This window comes from Cervus canadensis, chromosome 19 (genome assembly GCF_019320065.1).
Source record: "Cervus canadensis isolate Bull #8, Minnesota chromosome 19, ASM1932006v1, whole genome shotgun sequence".
Taxonomy (NCBI): Eukaryota; Metazoa; Chordata; class Mammalia; order Artiodactyla; family Cervidae; genus Cervus; species Cervus canadensis.
Genome location: NC_057404.1, coordinates 37351616 through 37376247, shown reverse-complemented (window position 1 = coordinate 37376247; position 24632 = coordinate 37351616). Strand labels below are relative to the sequence as shown.

Sequence of the window (24632 nt, the reverse complement as noted above, 5' to 3'; positions counted from 1 at the left end):
AAAAGAAATGGAGTAGCCAACATAGTCAACGAAAGAGCCTGAAATGCAGTAGTTGGAGGCAATCTTAAAAATGACAGAATGATCTCTATTCGTGGCAAATCATTCAATATCACAGTAATCCAAGTCTGTGCCCCAACCAGTAATGCTGAAGAAGGTGAAGTTGAATGGGTCTGTGAAGACCTACAAGACCTTCTAGAACTAACACCCCCAAAAAGATGTCCTTTTCATTATAGGGGACTGGAATGCAAAAGCAGGAAGTAAAGAAACACCTAGAATGACAGGCAAATTTGGCCTTGGAATACAGAATGAATCAGGGCGAAGGCTAATAGAGTTTATCCAAGAGAATGCACTGGTGGTAGCAAACACCTTCTTCCAACAGCACAAGAGAAGACTCTACACATGGACATCACCAGATGGTTGACACCGAAATCAGACTGATTATATTCTTTGCAGCCAAAGATGGAGAAGCTCTATACAGTCAGTAAAAAAAAGACTGGGAGCTGACTGTGGCGCAGATCATAAACTCTTTATTGCCAAATTCAGACTGAAATTGAAGAAAGTGGAGAAAACCACTAGAGCATTCAGGTATGACCTAAATCAAAACCCTTATGACTATACAGTGGAAGTGAGAAATAGATTTAAGGGACTAGATCTGATAGACAGAGAGCCTGATGAACTATGGACAGAGGTTCATGACATTGTATAGGAGACAGGGATCAAGACCATTCCCAAGAAAAAGAAATGTAAAAAGACAAAATGGTTGTCTGAGGAGGCCTTACAAATAGCTGTGGAGAGAAGAGAAGTGAAAAGCAGAGAGGGAAGGAAATATACACCCATTTGAATGTAGAGTTCCGAAGAATAGCAAGGAGAGATAAGAAAGCCTTCCTCAGTGATCAATGAAAAGAAATAGAGGAAAACAAGAGAATGGGAAAGACTAGAGATCTCTTCCAGAAAATTAGAGACATCAAGGGAACATTTCATGCAAAGATGGGCACAATTGGTGGACCTAACAGAAGCAGAAGATATTAAGAAGAGGTGGCAAGAATACATAGAAGAACTATACATAAAAGATCTTCACAACCCAGATAATCATGATGGTGTGATCACTCAACTAGAGCCAGACATCCTGTAATGTGAAGTCAAGTGGGCCTTAGGAAGCATCACTATGAACAAAGTTAGTGGAGGTGATGTAATTCCAGTTGAGTTATTTCAAATCCTAAAAGATGATGCTGTGAAAGTGTTGCTCTCAATATGCCAGCAAATTTGGAAAACTCAGCAGTGGCCACAGGACTGAAAAAGGTCAGATTTCATTCCTATCCCAAAGAAAGGCAATGCCAAAGAATGCTCAAACTACCGCACAATTGTATTCATCTCACATGCTAGTAGAGTAATGCTCAAAATTCTTCAAGCCAGGCTTCAACAGCATGCGAACCGTGAACTTCCAGATGTTCAAGCTGGTTTTAGAGAAGGCAGAGGAACCAGATCAAATTGCCAACATCCGTTTGATCATCGAAAAAGCAAGAGAGTTCCAGAAAAACATCTATTTCTGCTTTATTGACTATGTCAAAGCCTTTGACTGTGTGGATCACAATAAACTGTGGAAAATTCTGAAAGAGATGAGAATACCAGACCACCTGACCTGCCTCTTGAGAAACCTGTTTGCAGGTCAGGAGCAACAGTTAGAACTGGACATGGAGCAACAGACTGGTTACCAACAGGGAAAGGAGTATGTCAAGGCTGTATATTGTCACCCTGCTTATTTAACTTATATGTAGAGTACATCATGAGAAATGCTAGGCTGGATGAAGCACAAGCTGGAATCAAGATTGCCGGGAGAAATATCAATAACCTCAGATATGCAGATGACACTATCCTTATAGCAGAAAGCGAAGAGGAACTAAAGAGCCTCTTGATGAAAGTGAAAGAGGAGAGTGAAAAAGTTGGCTTAAAGTTCAACATTCAGAAAACTAAGATCTGGTTCCATCAGTTTGTGGCAAATGGATGGGGAAAGAGTGACAGACATTATTTTGGGGGGCTCGAAAATAACTGAAGATGGTGACTGCTGTCCCGAAATTAAAAGATTCTTGCTCTTTAGAAGAAAAGTTATGATCAACCTAGACAGCATATTAAAAAACAGAGACATCATATTGCCAGCAAGGTCTGTCTAGTCAAGGCTATGGTTTTTCCAGTAGTCATTTATGGATGTGAAAGTTTGACTATAAAGAAAGCTGAGGGTGGAAGAATTGATGTTTTTGAACTGTGGTGTTGGAGAAGACTCTTGAGAGTCCCTTGGATTGCAAGGAGAATCAACCCATCCATCCTAAAGGAAATCAGTCCTGAATATTTGGAAGGACTGATGCTGAAGCTGAAATGCCTATGCTTGGGCCACCTGCTGTGTAGACTGCCTCATTTGAAAAGACACTCATGCTCGGAAAGATTGAAGGTGGGAGGAGAAGTGGACAACAGAGGATGAGATGGTTGGATGGCATCACTGATTCATTGGATATGAGTTTGAGTAAACTCCTGAAGTTGGTGATGGACAGGGATGCCTGGTGTGATGGTGTCCATGGGGTTGCAAAGAGTGGGACACTACTGAGCAACTAAATTACTACTACTAATCTGTTTAAATTAACAAATGTTCTAAACTTCAAAGATAGAATAAAGAACATATATTTTGTTTCATAATTATGTTTCCCTGCTCATGTAAAATGTAGTTTGATGTTTCAGTGTTTCATGTATATAAAAACACTGTGTAGTTATCAATACTTTTTAATCCTTTGGAACCTCATTAAATGTAATCACTGATTATTGTGAAAACATCATTTGGAATACATGAGTTCTGAAAATGCATATATGATAATGAAATGCAGATTCTGAGAAGTAAATATCTTTCTTAACTTTATTGATTTGAAAAAAGTCAAAGCAGGGACAATTTTTATAGTTAATTGACGATAAAGCATCTTTATAAAATCAAGAGTAGAAAATATAGCATATTGTAGCATATTAATTATTAGATTTTTCAGCAACATTTCAGGTAATATTTAAGAATGCCATTTGTACTATTGTTTGATTTGCTTTCCTGCATTTTCAAGTGGCACTATACATCAGCTTTAATTTGTGTTGTCTAGGTTTTAATGGTATACATTAAAAATGATTAGTATGAAAACATTATTTAATTTGCCTTCAAATTAAAAAATGGAAAAGATTTTTATGGAAAAATTTCCATAGATCTTACATAATATTGTTTGGTGTAAAAGCCTTTCAGAGGACAGTATGTTTTTTTTTTTTTTTTCATTTATTTTTATTAGTTGGAGGCTAAATTGCTTTACAATATTGTAGTGGTTTTTGCCATACATTGACATGAATCAGCCATGGATTTACGTGTATTCCCCATCCCAATCCCCCCTCCTGCCTCCCTCCGCATCCCATCCCTCTGGGTCTTCCCAGTGCACCAGCCCTGAGCACTTGTCTCATGCATCCAGCCTGGGCTGGTGATCTGCTTCACCCTTGATAATATATATGTTTCGATGCTGTTCTCTCAAAACATTCCACCCTCACCTTCTCCCACAGAGTCCAAAAGTCTGTTCTGTACATCTGTGTCTCTTTTTCTGTTTTGCATATAGGGTTATCGTTACCATCTTTCTGAATTCTATATATATGTGTTAGTATACTGTATTGGTGTTTATCTTTCTGGCTTACTTCACTCTGTATAATGGGCTCCAGTTTCATCCATCTCATTAGAACTGATTCAAATGAATTCTTTTTAATGGCTGAGTAATATTCCATGGTGTATATGTGCCACAGCTTCCTTATCCATTCATCTGCTGATGGGCATCTAGGTTGCTTCCATGTCCCGGCTCTTATAAACAGTGCTGCGATGAATATTGGGGTGCACGTGTCTCTTTCAGATCTGGTTTCCTTGGTGTGTATGCCCAGAAATGTGATTGCTGGGTCATATGGCAGTTCTATTTCCAGGTTTTTAAGGAATCTCCATACCGTTCTCCATAGTGGCTGTACTAGTTTGCATTCCCACCAACAGTGTAAGAGTGTTCCCTTTTCTCCACACCCTCTCCAGCATTTATTGCTTGTAGACTTTTGGATAGCAGCCATTCTGACTGGCGTGTAATGGTACCTCATTGTGGTTTTGATTTGCATTTCTCTAATAATGAGTGATGTTGAGCATCTTTTCATGTGTGTGTTATCTATCTGTATCTCTTCTTTGGAGAAATGTCTGTTTAGTTCTTTGGCCCATTTTTTGATTGGGTCATTTATTTTTCTGGAATTGAGCTGCAGGAGTTGCTTGTATATTTTTGAGATTAATCCTTTGTCTGTTGCTTCGTTTGCTATTATTTTCTCCCAATCTGAGGGCTGTCTTTTCACCTTGCTTATAGTTTCCTTTGTTGTGCAAAAGCTTTTAAGTTTCATTAGGTCCCATTTGTTTATTTTTGCTTTTATTTCCAATATTCTGGGAGGTGGGTCATAGAGGATCTTGCTGTGATTCATGTCAGAGAGTGTTTTGCCTATGTTCTCCTCTAGGAGTTTTATAGTTTCTGGTCTTACATTTAGATCTTTAATCCATTTTAAGTTTATTTTTGTGTATGGTGTTAGAAGGTGTTCTAGTTTCATTCTTTTACAAGTGGTTGACAGTTTTCCCAGCACCACTTGTTAAAGAGGTTGTCTTTTTTCCATTGTATATCCTTGCCTCCTTTGTTGAAGATAAGGTGTCCATAGGTCCGTGGATTTATCTCTGGGCTTTCTATTCTGTTCCATTGATCTATATTTCTGTCTTTGTGCCAGTACCATACTATCTTGATGACTGTGGCTTTGTAGTAGAGTCTGAAGTCAGGCAGGTTGATTCCTCCAGTTCCATTCTTCTTTCTCAAGACTACTTTGGCTATTCGAGGTGTTTTGTATTGCCATACAAATTGTGAAATTATTTGTTCTAGTTCTGTGATAAATACCATTGGTAGCTTGATAGGGATTGCATTGAATCTATAGATCGCTTTGGGTAGAATAGCCATTTTGACAATATTGATTCTTCCATTCCATGAACATGGTATATTCTCCATCTGTTTGTGTCCTCTTTGATTTCTTTCATCAGTGTTTTGATAGTATGTTTTATAGTATTAGATTGAATAATTTCCTTGGAAAGAGAGGATGACAAAGTCAAAGCCAATATTTTTTACTAACTTTTGAGAGGGAGGAAGGGAGGAATAAAGATATGATGAAAAATTTGGAGTTACTTGATGTGAAATGGCAATTAGATGCTTTTTCTAACTGAAACCACATTTTCTTCCTCTTACACTTGTCTTCCTTTTCACATGCATTGGTACATGCTTAGTTTACTTACTCTCTTAGTAAGTGCAGGTATTAATGTGGGCTTCTGGTGGCTCAGTGGTAAAGAATCCACCTGCCAATGCAGGAGATGTGGGTTTAATTCCTGATCCAGGAAGATCCCCTGGACAAGAAAATGGCAACCCACTCCAGTATTCTTGCCTGAAAAAATCCCAAGGACAGAGGAGCCTGGCGGCCTACAGTCTATGGGCTCACAAAGAGTTGAACAATTTATAATTCCATGTCAGTATTTGTGCATTTTGTCTTTTGAAACAGATACACTTATTATTCAACTACATGTTCTAAAATTAATTTATGGCATTGAAGGATATATTTCTTTCAAGTAGTATTTGTAGTAATTATTTTGGAAAAATCAAGTGTTACCTAAATATGTGAGATATTAGAAACTTAATATTTATAATGAAGTATAATGATAACTAAAAGTTGTTCAAGTAGTGCTCAGCTGTGTGCATGGCACGCTGTGTTGCACATATATTAACCCATTTATCCTTATAAGAACACCAAGAAGTGGGAGGTATTGTTATTATACCTCTTTTATGAATGAGGAAATTGAAACACAAGATTCATCCATTGTCATATGGTTTTGCAAACATACCAAGTCAGGGCTTGACCTCAGGCAGTGCCCTTCAGAGTCCATAATCTTTACTACTGGTGTGCACTAAGGCCAGTGCTTTGTAAAGACTCAGTAAATTTTTGTATTTCATTGTAAGTTAGGGTAGCATTTAAAAACAGTATCTTTAAGTAGCTTTTTCTTTTTAGTACAGAAGAAAGAATATATCAAATTCTTTTAAAGAAGGGAGAGGAAGAAGTAAGGCTATTAACTTTTTTATTTTAGATGATCATTTTCTTGATTCCTTATGAAGTTAAATAATATTTTGGATGTTTTTATATGGCTCTAATCTTATATGCATAATCTTGGAAAATAGTAATAGCACCCTTAAGCACTTTCATCTTAAGTTTAATTTTGCCTGTTTGTTTTTTTATCTAGTCAATCAACAAACATTTAATGTTTCTAAGAAATGTTATTATATTTGATACCAAATAAACCTGCAGAGTTCATTAGTGTCACATAAATGTCACATAAGTACCATAGATTTGGAGGAAGATGGAATATTTAAAATATTTCATTTATCCAAAAGGATATTTATAGGAACATATGAGGAGAATAATTAGACTTCCTGCATTTTAAATGTACAGTTTGTCTTTTGATATTGAGATCTACAACCTGTGTCATAAAATGTTATTTTTGTGTATGGTTAACATTACCAGAGCTTCCTATCTTGCCCTCTCTCTCTGTTGAGACAATCAATGTTCATTTTCTGTTGTTCTATATACCTTCTTTGTCTTAGTCACCTTGCTTTCTCTTCTCTCTTTTCATCTATTTCAGTTCATTCTTCTCTGTCTGTCTACATGTAACCATAATTATTTGAAGTAGATAATTGAATGCTAAGATATTTATAGCTTACAGAAAGCTAACGTGGATCATTCTGCCCACTCTTGGCTTACTATGAATGGTGGTGTCAGTTTCCAAATATCAATAATTCTGTGACTCATCTACTGACAATCTCATAAGAGAAAAGAAGAAAGACATGTTACCTGTACAATGATCCATTGAATCTTTTTGAACATGACCTTCAGCATGCATTATGATGAGAGGTGCTTGGATGAGTGAGTGAGACCTTGAGGGCCTTCTTGAAGCTAATGATAAGGTTATGAATATAACCCAGCAATTCTAACTTCAAGTTCTAATATATTTTAGAAGCACTACCTTGAAATGATTCCTTTTTTTGTACAGTGGGTGATTATTGACATACAGAGCATTGATAGTTTATAATAAGGGTCATTTGATTTCACAAAGTTTAAACATGATGTATTGACTGGACTCTTTCTTATAAATATTTCTCTAGGGCTAATGTACAATTTTCACAACTCTATTATTCAAATTCACAGTTTCCTCACAAATCACATTGAAATTTTACCTCTTCTAAGTTTTCTGATTTTATCAAGATGATTTTTAGTGCCTTATCCAAATCTGTTCCACTGGCTCTGGGAGCAGTTATGTTCTTTTTAAAGAATCATTTACACTAACTTTCTTTCTTTCCACATTCTACTTACAAAGTAGTTTGCTTTTGGATTTTTATTGAATTGATAAAACTCTGTAGAAATTATGTGAGGATTATACCAGATAAATTTATACCAGATGAATGATTTATACCATATAAAGGATTATCTGGTAATAATCTATGCTTTTTCCCTGCCTAAGTAGTGTTAGCATTTATAGGAAGACAAAAGTTATATAGTTTATTTCTTCTCACATGTTTTATTTTAATTGGCTGAGATATACATATTTTTTTGTAAAACCAGTGTCAGAGGTGATCATGAAAAGCTCAAGCATCAAAAGTAAAAGTCTACTTTTTTGATAGCAAAGAGAAAGAAATATGTCTCACATAAAATAATAATCAAATTTAACTACCTGGAGACATATTGTAATGATTTTGTGAAAGTTAGTCCTTGATCAGTTTGAATAGAAATACTCTTGCATCTTTGCTGAGATTATAAATGTCATTTATCTTTACCAGAAACTGGAGCATCTTTAGGGAAAGCAGTACTTGAACAGTTTTATACAACAGATATTTTAAAGAACTGCTTTGTACATGAGGCTAATTTAATCACTGTAGGGGTTGAAACCTTTCAAGGTGTAGTGTCAGCCCTACTTTTATGGAGAAACTCAGTGATAAGATCACACATGAGAGGGAAAGCTTCGAGATAGATACTGATAGATTCATTCACTCATTCATTAGCTCATGTGTCTACTCATTGATTTAAAAGTGTTCATTAATCACTTACTGTGTGCCACACACTTGAGGGTATGATGATGTATTGAGGGTATAATGATTAACAAAACAAATGCTTTCTGAATCTTTAAGAAGTTTACCTTTCTATGGGAATGCGTGATGTTAAAAAATAATTGACTTCAACTGAAAATGCAATAATGACTGCAAACTTAAGAGCTATGTGTTCTGAAAGCCTATTGCAAGAGCAAATGGATCCAGGGAAGATTTGAGACCCAAAGGATGAACATGAATTAAACAAAGTCAATAAGTCATGGGTCAAAATAGCTTTTTATATAGTCTAAAATCCTGATAGTATTCTAGAAGTGAGTTAATTTTTTATGGTTCTGATTTCCTCACAGGCAACTATTATGACTGAGATTACTAGTTCCCTACCCCATCTTTATTCTTTTTCTTCCTTTCTAACATTCCTCTCTAACATAAGCCAATTTTATTTAGAAGAATAACATGCCCAGATAAAACAGTTACTTTTTATTTTTATTTTATTTTTTTTTATTGTTGACCCTGTATTTTATTTTATTTTATTTTTTTAAATTTATTTATTTATTTTTTTTCAGTGGGTTTTGTCATACATTGACATGAATCAGCAATAGATTTACACGTATTCCCCATCCCGATCCCCCCTCCCCCCTCCCTCTCCACCCGATTCCTCTGGGTCTTCCCAGTGCACCAGGTTCGAGCACTTGTCTCATGCATCCCACCTGGGCTGGTTACCTGTTTCACCATAGATAATATACATGCTGTTCTTTCGCAACATCCCACCCTCACCTTCTCCCACAGAGTTCAAAAGTCTGTTCTGTACATCTGTGTCTCTTTTTCTGTTTTGCATATAGGGTTGTCGTTACCATCTTTCTAAATTCCATATATATGTATTAGTATGCTGTAATGTTCTTTATCTTTCTGGCTTACTTCACTCTGTATAATGGGCTCCAGTTTAACAGTTACTTTTTAAAGTTGGCTTATAGGGTAGTTATTTGACACAGTTTTAACCAATGGGAAGAAAACAGAAGTTACTGATTTGGACTCCTAGGAAAGTTCCTCTTGGACAGTTTTTCAGCTGTTAAACAGAGTTTTGCCTTTTGATTTTTCTTTTGATTTCTAAAATTAGAATGCTATGGCAGGAGCTATGGTTAATGTCTGAGAACATTAGGATGAGGGTCACAATCTAAGTATAGTAAAATAGAAAGCCTGAAAGGGCCTTGATTCCCTGTGTTACTCTGGAACCCCTAAACTCTTGGATTCCTGCTATCATTTTTTCTTTAATTTGAGAGAATAAAAGAAAAGTTAATCTGAAAATATGTAGGGTACATAGAATCCTATCTGTGGAAACCTTGACTGCCTTCTCATTAGATGACTTTATTCTCTTTCTACCCTTATATTGACAAGGAAAGCAATATTCAAGTAGATATGGTATATTTATTTAATCTGCCTTTTGCATGTTTGTGTGTCTATACTAGCAATATGTATTAGAAGAATTAAAAGGTAAAGAATATCAATTCCAGCTTGTGTGATCAAGAATGCTTCATGGAAAATGTTCCATTTGAACTGAGCTTTAAAATTGTAAAATTGCCTTCACAGTTTAAAAAGGCTTTTGCATACCAAGTAGAATCTTCTGAATTTTTTCCCCACAGGCACTCAGGAGCTGATGAATGCTTCCAGTGGATGTCTGTCATGTTTTAGCACAATAACTTACTTGCTATTGGAATGCCAGTGATTTGAGACTGGAAGACCTAAAGGTTAAAGAGGCAGTTATTACAGTTGTCAAGCAGTATTTTGGAGCCCTTACCAGGATCTTTTTGGTAGTAAAGGAAAGAGAGCATTGACTTTTAGATATAGGAGAGAAGGGTGAAGTAAGAGACAGTTTTCTGTTTTCAGGCCTGGCTACATAAAGAATTGTTGTAGGCAGGTGAGAAAGGATAGATGATTGGGTAGTTGCGGAAGGAAAGAAAATGAATTTTATCTTAAGGCTATCTGAGATAATGAAGTGGAAATGTATAGCAAACAATTGGAAATTTGTGACTGAAGCTTGATGAGTTGGAGAAATTAGGTGACATTAATGGTTTTATTGCCAGCATATTTTGCTCATTAGCATTTTTTTTTCCCCTTTACTGGGTTTTGAAGTATCATAGTGTAGCTGACAATTCTACTTTCTTTCATAAAACAGCATTAGGATAAAAGGTCTTTTTCACTGTGTTGGGAGATTACAGAAAATGAAATCCATGTTTCCTGTTTTTGACGATCACAATTAACATTATATTGCATCCATATTAAAATATTTTTCTCTCTAAAATAGCATTCTGTTCTAAGTCATGTATTTAAAGAAGTGTATGTTTAGAATGATGAATATTAGAAATGCTGAAAAAAGGCAGGGGTAACATGTTTGTAATTATAATTTGCAATATACAGAACAAAGATAATTTGATTATCATCTGAAATGCCTTTCTTCTCTATAAAGCCAAAATGAAATAACTTGGATAAACATATTGGTAAATTGCTTTAATCAAAGTTTTCTGCATATTCAGGCAAACTTCACTACATTTATATGGTCTATAAATTTTTCACTGTATATATTTGATTAAAGATTTTGATTTGATGCTTTGATTTAAAGTATCCTTGAAGTTTTCTTAACACACTTAACTAATATGACAAGCTTCATCATTAAAGAACCCCAAAGTGAGTTCTTAATAATTATATATTTGAAATTTTAAAATAGACTTTTAGACCAGAATATACCTAGCTAGAAATAACAGCTAGAGCAAGTTTCCCCAAAATATAAAGTTAATGTTAGCCCAAATCATAGTTGATTAGTGATTTATTGTTACCTAGCTTTGTGTGTGTGTGTGTGTGGTATGTGTGTATACATATATACCTTACAGAAAGCAAAAATGGAAGAACATTTGTTTTATATCTTGCAAGAAATAGTTCCTGTCTAATTGTCTAGAATGTTAACTCTTGTAGTGTGTGTGAATTTGTCACCTAGCTATTATTCTTAGAGCTGCTGTGTATCACTGTGGAGTCAACCTGCTGGTCGAGTTCGCCTCCTGAGCAAGGCGAGACTGAAATTCCACTCTGCCTTTGTGGCTCTCCTCTATTCACGTTGCCCTTGCTGAGGGTCTCGTGTTTTCTCCCTGCAAGTCCTACCCTTTACGAATTTTAAGCTTACTCTTTGGCTTCCTATGCTGTTTGGGTTCAAAACTTGGCAAATATCCTGAGAAAGAGGCTTGTATTTGTTGCCAGCCCATACAATAGTGTGGCTTTGGCTCCTAAGCATCAGGAGGCTGCACATTTTATTCTGTCTCTTTAGCCCAGACTTCTGTTGTTTTGCTTGCTCTAGCACTCACCAAATAGTCCGTTGTAAAGAATGATAATGAATTTGTTCTCCCCTGATCTTCAGTCCCTTAAGATAGACTTTGTGTCCTTTGAAAGCTCCACTAGTTCCTCTTTCTGGTAGAATACCCTGGCTGCCTGTGAAAAACCTAATCTTTAGCTCTTGCCTTGACTTGGTAAATGCCCATATAGGAGAAAGCAGCTTGTAATGTAAACCATTACATTAGAACATTAGAAGGCCTTTCCCCATTTTTGAATTTAGTACATAAAATTCACTGTGCTTCCATAGATTTCTTACATTTTTAAAATTATTATTTTAACATTTTGCCATTTTAAAAAAGTAACGATGGCTTATCAAAACCTACTCATTGGTGGAAATGCTTGAAAAGCAACTTTAATTACAAATCAAACATGTTAAGACAAATTGCAATTTAGAAATAAGCTTAACATTTTAAAAAATTTAATTTGCCAGAATAATATGATAATTAAAAATTTTTTATCACGGTTCCGCCAATATATACAATAATATTGGCATAACTATAGGGAAAAGCAGACAAATTTAAAAACAAAGGTAACTTATTTGTCTGTATAGATCTATCTTTAAAAGACAGAATAGAGTTGAACACCTTGTGATTTTACTGATTAGGACAAAATGAGAAAAGGCAAAAATAACAAATATAAACAATGTAGGTAAGGGTATTTCTGCATGTTCTTGAAGTAATAAACAAATTTTTAAATAAATTTGAAAACTTAACAATAGTAGAGAATGGTTCTTACTGTAGAAAATGGAATCCAGAGTTAATATATTATTTAAAATATCTGTTTTTCAACCAAAACTAATTAGATATGTAAATATTAGGTAAGTATGTTTCAAACTCAGAGGGAGAGAAACAGTTGAGACACTCTGGTAAGATTAAACATTGTATTTAACAGATGAAGACTTCAAAGTAGCTATCATAAATATAAGAATCAGGGGAACTTCAGTTCAGTAGAGTTGCTTAGTCATTCTGACTCTTTGCTACCCCATGGACTGCAACATACCATGCCTCCCTGTCCATTACCAATTTTTGGATTTTCTAAAACTCATATCCATTGAGCCAGTGATGCCATGCAACTATCTCATCCTCTGTCATTCCCATCTCCTCCTGCCCTCAATCCTTCCCAGCATCAGGGTCTTTTCAAATGAGTCAGTTCTTTGCATCACCTGGCCAAAGTACTGGAGTTTCAGCTTCAGTATCAGTCCTTCCAGTGAATATTCAGGACTGATTTCCTTTAGGATGGACTGGTTGGATGTCCTTGCAGTCCAAGGGACTCAAGAATCTTCTCCAACACCACAGTTCATAAGCGTCAATTCTTTGGTGTTCAGCTTTCTTTATAGTCCAACTCTCACATCCATACATGACCAGTGGAAAAACCATAGCCTTGACTAAAGGGACCTTTGTGGGCAATGTAATGTCTCTGCTTTTTAATATGCTGTCTAGATTGGTCATGGCTTTTCTTTCAAGGAGTAAGTGTCTTTTAATTTCATGGCTGCAGTCTCCATCTGCAGTGATTTTGGAGCCCAAGAAAATAAAGTTTGCTACTGTTTCCCCATCTATTTGCCATGAAGTGATGGGACCGGATGCCATGATCTTAGTTTTCTGAATGTTAAGCTTTAAGCCAACTTTTTCACTCCCCTGTTTCATTTTCATCAAGAGGCTCTTCAGTTCTTCTTTACATTCTGCCATAAGGGTGGTGTCATCTACATATCTGATGTTATTGATATTTCTCCTGGCAATCTTGATTCTAGCTTGTGATTCATCAAGCCCAGCATTTTGCATGATGTACTCTGCATATGAGTTAAATAAGTAGGGTGACAATATACAGCCTTGACGTACTCCTTTTCCTATTTGGAACCAGTCTGTTGTTCCATGTCCAGTTCTAGCTGTTGCTTCCTGACCTGCAAACATTTCTCAAGAGGCAGGTCAGGTGGTCAGGTATTCCTATCTCTTTCAGAATTTTCCACAGTTTATTGTGATCCACACAGTCAAAGGCTTTCGCATAGTCAATAAAGCAGAAGTAGATGCTTTTTTGGACCTCTTGCTTTTTTGGTGATCCAACGGATGTTGGCAATTTCATCTCTGGTTCTGCTGCCTTTTCTAATACCAGCTTGAACATGTGGAAGTTCACAGTTCATGTATTGTTGAAGCTTGGCTTGGAGAGTTTTGAGCATTACTTTACCGGTGTGTGAGATGAGTGCAGTTGTGCTGTAGTTTGAGCATTCTTTGGCATTGCCTTTCTTTGGGATTGGAATGAAAACTGACCTTTTCCAGTTCTGTGGCCACTGCTGAGTTTTCCAAATTTGCTGGCATGTTGAGGGCAGTGCTTTCATAGAATCATCTTATAGGATTTGAAATAGCTCAACTGGAATTCCATCACCTCCAGTAGTTTTGTTCATAGTGATACTTCAAAGCCCACTTGATTTCACATTCCAGGATGTCTGGCTCTAGGTGAGTGATCACACCATCATGGCTTTCTGGGTCAATAAGATCTTTTTTGTATAGTTCTTCTGTGTATTCTTGCCACGTCTTCTTAATATTTTCTGCTTCTGTTAGGTCCATACCATTTTTGTCCTTTATTGTGCCCATCTTTACATGAAATGTTTCCTTGGTATCTCTGATTTTCCTGAAGAGATCTCTAGTCTTTCCCATTCTATTGTTTTCCTCTATTTCTTTTCATTGATCACTGAGGAAGGGTTTCTTATCTCTCCTTCCTATTCTTTGGAACTCTGCATTCAAATGGGTATATCTTTTCTTTTCTCCTTTGCTTTTCACTTCTCTTCTTTCCATTTGTTAAGCCTCCTCAGACAGCCATTTTGCTTTTTGCATTTCTTTTTCTTGGGGATGGTCTTGATCCCCATCTCCTGTACAATGTCACGCACCTCCATCCATAGTTCTTTAGGCACTCTGTCTATCAGATCAAAAATCCCTTGAATTTATTTGTTACTTCCACTGTATAATCATAAGGGTTTTGATTTAGGTCATACCTGAATGGTCTAGTGGTTTTCCCTACTTTCTTCAATATTAGTCTGAATTTGGCAATAAGCATGGAGTTCATGATTTGAGCCACAGTCAGCTCCTGGTCTTGTTTTTTCTGACTGTATAGAGTTTCTCCATCTTTGACTGCAAAGAATATAGTCAATCTGATTTTGATATTGACCATCTGGTGATGTCCATGTTAGAGTCTTCTCTTTTCTTGTTGGTAGAGGGTGTTTACTATGACCAGTGTGTTCTCTTGGCAAAACTCTATTAGCCTTTGCCCTGATTCATTCTGTACTCCAAGGCCAAATTTGCCTGTTACACCAGGTGTTTCTTGACTTCCTACTTTTGCATTCCAGTCCCCTGTAATGAAAAGGACATTTTTTTGGGGTGTTAGTTCTAGAAGGTCTTGTAGGTCTTCATAGAACCATTCAACTTTATCTTCTTCAGCATTACTGGTTTGGGCATAGACTTGGATTACTGTGATATTGAATGATTTGCCTTGGAAATGAACAGAGATCATTCTGTCATTTTTAAGATTGCCTCCAACTACTGCATTTCAGGCTCTTTCGTTGACTATGTTGGCTACTCCATTTCTTCTATGGGATTCTTGCCTACTGTAGCAGATATCATGGTCATCTGAGTTAAATTCACCCATTCCAGTCCACTTTAGTTGACTGATTCCTCAAATGTCGACGATATGTCTTGCCATCTCCTGTTTGACCACTTCCAATTTGCCATGATTCATGGACCTAACATTCCAGGTTCCTGTTCATTATTGCTTTTTACAGCATCGGACTTTGCTTCTATCACCAGTCACATCCACAACTGGGTGATGTTTTTGCTTTGGCTCTGCCTCTTCATTCTTTCTGGAGTTATTTCTCCACTGATCTCCAGTAGCATATTGGGCACCTACCGAGCTGGGGAGTTCATCTTTCAGTGTCCTATCTTTTTGCCTCTTCATAGTGTTCATGGGGTTCTCAAGGCAAGAATACTGAAGTGGTTTGCCATTCCCTTCTCCAGTGGACCACATGTTGTCAGAACTCTCCATCATGACCCGGGCATCTTGGGTGGCCCTACAGGGCATGGCTTATAGTTTCGTTGAGTTAGACAAGACTATGGTCCATGTGATCAGATTGATTAGTTTTCTGTAATTGTGGTTTTCATTCTGTCTGCCCTCTGATGGAGAAGGATATGAGGCTTATGGAAGCTTCCTGATGGGAGAGACTGACTGAGGGGAAACTGGGTCTTGTTCTGATGGGCAGGGCCATGCTCAGAAAATCTTTAATCCAATTTTCTGATGATGGGTGGGGCTGTGTTCCCTCCCTGTTATTTACCTGGGACTGAACTATGGTGTAGGTAATGATGATAATGGGTCCTCCTTAAAAGCTCCCTTGCATATACTGCTACACTCGGTGCTCCCAACCCTGCAGCTGGCCACTACCGACCCACGCCTTCACTGGAGACTCCTTGACACTCCCCGGCAAGTATGGGTGTCTCTTGTGGGGTCAAGGGAACTTCAGTTTAGATAATTAAAGTAAATATACTGAGTTAGACACTAGAGAATATCAGTTAAAAAATAGAAACAAGCATGCAAGCAAGCAAAAGAACCAAAAAAGAATTCTAGAATTATAAAGGACACAAGTGTAAATGAAAATTGACCAATGGGACTTAATAGTAGATGTGAGATGACAGAAGACAAAATCAGTGAACTAAATAAAATATAGCTCAATAGAAATCATTGAATCTGAAGAAAAAAATTGAACAAAATGAGAAGTTTCAGAAACCTTTGGGTCAGTGTCGCATATTCCAGCATGTATGAAATGGTAGTCTCTGGAGGGGAGTTGAGAAAGAAAGGGGCAGAAAAAAAGTTTGAAGAAGAGATAGCTGAAAGCTTTTCCAGAATTAATGAAAAACATGAATATACAAATCCAGGAAGTTCAGTGAACTGCTAAGTAAAATATTTATAAAGAGAATCTGCTCTTAGGCATACATAGTCAAATAAGTGGAAGCCAAAAACAAAAAGAACATATTAAAAGTGAAAAATAGTTTACTACATCCAGTGGAAATAATATGATTATGAATCTCTTATCAGAAATAGTAGAGGCCCAGAATCAGTGAGTGTTAGCTATTCAGTCATGTCCAACTCTTTGTGACCCCATGAACTGTAGCCTGCCAGGCTCCTCTGTCCATGGGATTCTCCAGGTGAGAATACTGGAGTGGGTGGCCATTCCCTTCTCTAGGGGATTTTCCTGATTCAGGGATTGGACCAGTGTGTCCTGTGTCTCCTGCACTGAAGGCAGATTCTTTCCCATCTGAGCCACCAGGGAAGCCCCCCAAATCAGTGAAATGACATGCTAAATGCCAGGAGAAAAATAAGTGAATCAAGAATTCTGTAGCCAGTAAAAGTATCACTGAAAAAAGGAAATGTGAAATAAAGACATCCTCAAATCTTTAACCATAGCTTGGTAAAAGGAAAATTCATTCTGAGGCTGACGCAAGTTCAGTCTTTGTTCACAGTATGCTACTTCTTAGGAGTCAGCTTGGGGATTAAATGCTCCACTTCTTGCCGGGGCCAAAGGTTTAAATGTTGGTATTTGGTAATCAGAATTTTTAAAGATCAGAGCATACCTACAGTTTCATATGACCAATATTGGAGAGTATATGAAATTTCACATGTCAAAATGGCAGGGAACAAGGATTGGAAAAATTGAATTTTTTGAAGTGAACTGGTCTTTGAGGCTTCAGGTCAGTTAGGATTTTAAGTGGTTAAGAATTCTGGGCATGGGGAATTATGCAGGGCCTTTGATTTTTAATTTTGTTGTTTTTGTTGGCTGTTCGGGGCTTAAAATACTAGGAATTTTCCTTTTAAATGTCCTATTGGTATTTCTCTGCAGAAAGCGAAAGTATCACTGAGGGTTTCATGTAGTCCCACAACTAATAGAAATAATAATGCTGATAATAATGATGGCAATGAAAACAAACAGTAGTTCTTGTTATGTATCAAGCATGTTGATCTGAACAAATAGATTGCTGAATGTTTCTCTAGCAAAGATGTGTTTATTTGAGATCAGCAGAGAATGGCAATTTGGTGTCTGCAAACATGGCGTATGTGTGCATGCTTAGTCACTTCAGTTGTGTCTGACTCTTTGTGGTCCTATGGACTGTAGCCTACCAAGGCCCTCTTTCCTGGGATTATCCTGGCAAGAATACTGGAGTGGGTTGCCATGCCCTCCTCTAGGGGATCTTCCCAATCCAGGGATCAAACCTGTGCCTCCTGCATTTCAAGTGGATTCTTTACCACTGAACCACCTGAGAACTCCCTGTAACCATGGTGAGTCATGTGCAAGTCCCTGCAGGCCTAGGGAAGGAGAACACTTTTGCAGAGATGAAAAGGAAGTTGGGAGGGCTATAGAAAACAGAGTCCAGGGTATTTCATTGGCTGAGTTCTTGCCAGGAAAGAAGAGGATATTTCTTCTTGTAGGGCTTTACTATCATCCCAGGGTATGAGAGCTCCCTCTTCTGATCTTCTGACTATAATTAATTGAGGTTTTTGTTCCTTAATGCCTTAATGGATAACATTCTAAGAATTTTGCATACATCAATTATTTTAATTCTATTATAATTTATGTCATTTTTAGATAGGACCCTGGCTTTCCAGATGAAAAAGTCAAGACACCTTAGACTTTAATTGGCATTAAAACATAACTTTTATTTCATCAGATATTTATAGCATTTTCCCTTAGTCTCTATTTGTGTCTTTCAGCTTGTCCTCCCACTGTTGCCTCTGGGAAATGAACATAACTGCTAGCACTGCCAATGCCTTCACTGGAATAGAGTTTTTTTAAACTCACTTTAAGCTAAGAAATAAAATAACCTCTAAAATGGAATTTTTAATGTTCTGTATTTTTTTTTAAATAACTAACTGCCAGTTGAAAAGCTGGCATTTGAGCCTATGGCTTAAACTCATGTCCTAGGTTTTAAAAATTAGACTAGGAAGATGGGAATCAAGTAGTTTTAGCTTTTGTGCTGAGATTCAGATTGTACTGCAAAACATGTGGGATATTCCAAACACAGGAACAGGATTCAAATACTGGGTAAAAAAAGACATGAGAAATGTCTATTATATCCATTCATCAAATGCCTTCCCTATTTTCTGTGATGTATAAGGGATCATCAATAGAAACTTGATGATTTTATCTATACATACTATTTTCCCCTGAAATGGTATATAAAATACAATATATAGGTAGTGCTGTTGCTCTTTTTTTAAAAAATGAATATTTTTTTTTTACTGAAGGATAATCGCTTTACAGAATTTTGCTATTTTCTGTCAAACCTCGACATGAATCAGCCATAGGTATACATATATCCCCTCCCTTTTGAACCTCCCTCCCCATCCCACCTGTCTAGGTTGATGCAGAGTCCATGTTTGAGTTTCCTGAGCCATACAGCAAATTCTCATTGGCTATCTATTTTGCATATAGTAATGTAAATTTCCGTGTTACTGTTTCCCTACATCTCACCCTCTCCATTATTGCTCTTAAACAGGCTTTCACATTTGTCTTACTAATCCTAGAAATTAATTAATGAATGCCTAGAAAATTTGCCTGACATATTAATCTCTTAGATTAAATGAGAGTTGAAGATGAGTAAGAACAGCCTAGAAACATCAATAAAGGACACAATTAGGGAATAAGACTTTATATTTTGGGGCTCCAAAATCACTGCAGATGGTGACTGCAGCCGTGAAATTAAAAGATGCTTGCTCCTTGGAAGAAAAGCTATAACCAACCTAGATAGCATATTAAAAAGCAGAGACATCACATTTCCAGCAAAGGTTCATCTAGTCAAAGCTATGGTTTTTCCAGTAGTTATACATGGATGTGAGAGTTGGACTATAAAGAAAGCTGAGCACCAAAGAATTGATGCACTTTTGAACTGTGGTGTTGGAGAAGATTCTTGAGAGTCCCTTGGACAGGAAGGAGATCCAACCTGTCCATCCTAAAGGAGATCAGTCCTGAATATTCATTGGGAGGACTGATGCTGAAGCTGAAGCTGAAGCTCCAGTACTTTGGCCACCTGATGTCAAGAACCGACTCAATAGAAAAGACCCTGATGCTAGGAAAGATTGAGGACAGGAGGAGAAGGGGATGACAGAGGATGAGATGGTTGCATGGCTTCACCTACTCAATGAATATGAGTTTGAGTAAACTCTGCGAGTTGGTGATGGACAGGGATGCCTGGCTTGCTGCAGTCCATGGGGTTGCATAGAGTCTGACGTGACTGAGTGACTGAACTGACTAAGGGAATACGTTTTCAGAGGAACATGCAAATGATACAAAACGAGGTGATCATGAATGAAGTAGTATATTTTCACTTGTAGAGGAGGCAGTGAATTTAATCAAATTTAGGGTAGCTAGTTTGACAAAGTTTTGGAGGTTGAACACTATCGTTAAAGAATACTGATCACTTGTGTAGTTACTTACCTTTTCTCCAATGCATTTAAAAAAAAGAAGAAAAAACGTTTTACATGGCATCAGCCAAACCCACCACTCATATTTAGTCTAGGTACTAGAAGAAGGACGAGGTGGTGACTCCAGACAGGGTGTTAAGAGATGGAAATACCAGACCACCTGATCTGCCCCTTGAGAAATCTGTATGCAGCTCAGGAAGCAACAGTTAGAACTGAACGTTGAACAACAGACTGGTTCCAAATAGGAAAAGGAGTATGTCAAGGCTGTATATTGTCACCCTGCTTATTTAACTTATATGCAGAGTACATCATGAGAAATGCGGGGCTGGATTAAGCACAATGCCGGGAGAAATATCAATAACCTCAGATGTGCAGATGACACCACCTTTATGGCAGAAAACGAAGAACTAAAGAGCCTCTGGATGAGAGTGAAAGAGGAGAGTGAAAAAGTTGGCTTAAAGCTCAACATTCAGAAAACTAAGATCATGGCATCCGGTCCCATCACTTCATGGCAAATAGATGGGGAAACAGTGGCTGACTTTATTTTTTCGAGGTCCAAAATCACTGCAGATGGAGACTGCAGCCGTGAAATTAAAAGACACTTACTCCTTGAAAGGAAAGTTGTGACTAACCTAGATAGCATATTAAAAAGCAGAGACATTACTTTGCCAACAAAGGTCCATCTAGCCAAGGCTATGGTTTTTCTAGTAGTCATGTATACATGTGAGAGTTGGACTATAAAGAAAGCTGAGTGCTGAAGAATTGATGCTTTTGAACTGTAGGTGTTGGAGAAGACTCTAGAGGGTCCCTTGGACTGCAAGGAGATCCAACCAGTCCATCCTAAAGGAAATCAGTCCTGAATATTCATTGGAAGGAGTGATACTGAAGCTGAAACCCCAATACTTTGGCCACCTGATGCAAAGAACTGACTTATTTGAAAAGACGCTGATGCTGGGAAGCATTGATGTCAGGAGGAGAAGGGGATGGCAGAGGATGAGATGGTTGGATGGAATCACTGACTCAATGGATATGAGTTTGTGTAAACTCCAGGAGTTTGGTGATGGACAGGGAGGCCTGCCATGCTGTGGTCCATGGGGTCGCAAAGAGTCGGACAGGACTGAGTGACTGACCTGACACGACTGAGTGACTGACCTGAACTGAACAGCTTTTGATAAGAAAATGAAAATGGGTAGTATAATCAAGATCTTTGTAAAGTTTTCCTAAATACTCTGAGTACTTTTTATATGAATGGTTTCTTTGTGTTTTTGTGCTCTCTTATGCTTTCCTTTCACATACCACAGAGGCAGTCCTGAAAGATCCAAAAGTCATCTTTGGAGCTATTTTACTACCATTTATCCTCAGCCTACTTTTACTAAATATGCTCCTAGTGTAGACAAGAAAGAAACAGTAATTGGCATTCTCAGTTGACTTATAGATTGTGGAATTTGTGTTTGACATAGTATTTACACCAGAAATATGGAATTGCATATAAGAATCTCTTCCACCAGTCATGATCCATGCTTTTACCTTATTTAGTGATTCTTTGGAAGTGGGAGATCATGTTGTTGTCTTGTACATGAAGGTGATGATCATAGGGATTTAAGGAACAAAGAAAGTACATTTTATAAAGTTCAGCTCCTAGATGGACTTCAAAAGTATGCTTTCTCAGTATCCAAATGTGTTTGACCTATTTGAAACATTAAAACATCTCTTTTCTGTTTGCCTATACTTTGATTGTTCAGTCTTGTTTTCTACATTGAAATTAGCTTTTGTAGAAAGGTAAGTTTGTGTATTAGATATTCAGTCATGTCCAACTCTTTGTGATCCCATGGACTGTATAGCCTGCCACGTTCCTCTGTCCACGGAATTCCCCAGGCAACAGTACTGGAGTAGGTAGCTTTTCCCTTCTCCAGGAGATCTTCCCTATCCAGGGATTGAACCCAGGTCTCCTGCATTGCTGGCAGATTCTTTACCATCTGAACCACCAGGGAACAGTAAGATTAACTAACTGTTTTGTAGATTCAGGGACCAATCTAAGTATTTGTTTTAACTCATTTAAACCTCACAGCAACTCAGTGACATAAAATATAAATTCTATAGTTTTCCCACTTACAGATGAAGACACTGGGAATTACAGAGGTTAAATAGTCCTCTGTATTTACAGAGGTTAAATAGTCCTACAGCAAGTAAGCAGCAGATATTTGGAACCAAAGAGGTCTAGTGCTAGAGCCTCCACCCTTAGTCACAAGACAAGTTTCCTGCCCAAAATTTATTAAAACTTAAAAAATTTTGTCTTTGTACATAAAAAAGATGAACAGATTTTTTATATATAAAACATTATTTTTTAAAATAATTTGAAGAAAATGAGGTTTAAAAGTTTTCATTCAGGTAATTAGCTAATGATTTGTAGGCATTAATTGTATACCAAATATATAATATTTTTATTTTGTTTAGATTAGAATTATTATTACAGTTATTAATATCCATGTGGTTTATGTTGATTAAAAATGTTAATATAACTGTAGAGCATGTTAAGAGCCATAAGTGATGAAAAGGGAAGCCTTTTAAGCTAATTGAAATCTATTAAAATGAAATAAGCAGTCTCATTTGTAGGATAAGTAAAGTATGCTCACATAGGACGTTAAAGCAGGAATAGTTTTGCTACTTAAGAAAACAAATAATCAGTGCTCTCATTTCTATATAAAATTTGATTTTTATTGTGAAATTTGAAAATCAGAGTTTGATATATATTATGAAGGGCTTCCCAGTGGATCAATGGTAAAGAATTCGCCTGCAATGCAGGAGATGTGAATTTTATCCCTGGGTTGAGAAGATCCTATGGAGAAGGCCATGACAACTCCAGTATTCTTGCCTGGGAAATCCCATGGACAGAGGAGCCTGGTGGTCTACAGTCCATGGGATTGCAAAAGAGTCAGACATGATTTAGCGACTAAACAACAACTATATTATGAAGACTAATTTTAAGAATGTGAATCTGTACTTCATGATTCTGTTCATGTTAATTTTTTGTAAGTCAGTTTATACTTCGTTTAGGAGAGCATATTTAGGGATACTCTTTTAAATTTCTATTTTTAATAATGAAGTTAAAGTTTTGTATTTTTCTACGTATACCATTTCTTAGTGTGAACATCTATGCTATATCTTTCTGGAAATTTCCTATATGTTTATGCTAGTTCACTGAAATCTGTTTCAGGGTGTTCCAGCACCAGGTGCCTATGATGTTCAAAAATCCTATGAGATGTCTCAAATTCAACATAAATACATGCCACCTCGTACTTTTGTGGCTAGAATAAAACATGCCTCCTTTCTTAGCACAACACCTCGGTGCCTGGACAAAGTGGATGATGGGCCAGGTAAGTAAAGATTGTCCTTTTAAAGATATGAGGAAAAAAAAAAAATCTAAGTTTTCCTTATTAAAATAGATAATTGTAAACATACATTTACATTTATCATGTCTCTTTTAAACAACCTAAATCTGCTTATTTAGTGAAAGATTTTAGATTTTTTTCAGCTGTAAGGTTTGTTTGGAATTTTATGTCTTTTAATTTTTCCAAAGACAATTTTACTAATTTTATTACAGCTAATAAGTCATCTCTTATTAGAGAAAAAAACAAACTCTAAATATGCTACATTATTAGAGCAGAAATAACTACTGATTTGGAAAATCAGTCATATACAAGATATGTATCTTGTACATATCATGCCAGTCTCATGGAATTATTTAAATTTTCCTCAAATATTAAGAAAGCAACAATTTAAAAGCTAAATATTTTTATCAGGGCTTGAAATACCAAAAGAAATTTTTATTTTTAAAATTGCAATTAGTTCAGCTACTAGTAATCACACTTCTGTACTAAAATATAATGAAATAGCTTTTCTTGGTAATGAAAATTGGTAAGTCCATTTCACACCAGAGTGCTAGATAAAGAATAGGAACATGAGTTTTCAATAGTAATTTACAAATGTATTGCCAGTAAATAATCAAATTATTGTAATGAATCTTTATGAGACCATGAAAAGAAAAAATGAAATAGAATAGAGAAAATTAAGAGGTTTTAAAGAAAAATCAAAGCAGGAGAATATGATGGGTCAAGCAAATAAGAGTACTTCAGGAACCCTGAAATCCATAGAGACTTGCTTTATTTTTCACTTTCAAGAGTCAGGTATATTACCAACTTACAGGTCCATTTTAAGTCTAAATTTAGCTTTCCTTAGTTTCTTTTTCATCTTTCGAGTTATTGTGCCATTATATATTTTGTCAGGTTTTAGCTTTGTTTGAAGTGTCAGTAGAATTCAGTTACCTTTACTGTGTCCATCAGCTCAGTTCAGTTCAGTCGCTCAGTCGTGTCTGACTCTGCAACCCCATGAATCGCAGCATGCCAGGCCACCCTGTCCATCACCAACTCCTGGAGTTTACCCAAACTCATGTCCATCGAGTTGGTGATGCCATCCAGGCATCTCATCCTCTGTCGTCCCCTTTTCCTCCTGCCCCCAATCCCTCCTAGCATCAGGGTCTTTTCCAATGAGTCAACTCTTTGCATGAGGTGGCCAAAGTGCTGGAGTTTCAGCTTCAGTATCAGTCCT

At 36.9% G+C, this 24632-nt stretch overlaps 1 protein-coding gene across 1 annotated transcript in view; it reads left to right on the top strand.

Annotated features, from left to right (window-relative positions):
- STPG2 (sperm tail PG-rich repeat containing 2) overlaps nucleotides 1-24632 on the top strand; it is a 328307-nt gene that overhangs the window by 213518 nt on the left and 90157 nt on the right. The window contains exon 11 of the mRNA XM_043438460.1: nucleotides 23242-23401. Coding sequence (XP_043294395.1) covers nucleotides 23242-23401 — 160 coding nt within the window. The remainder of the gene's footprint in view (nucleotides 1-23241; nucleotides 23402-24632) is intronic.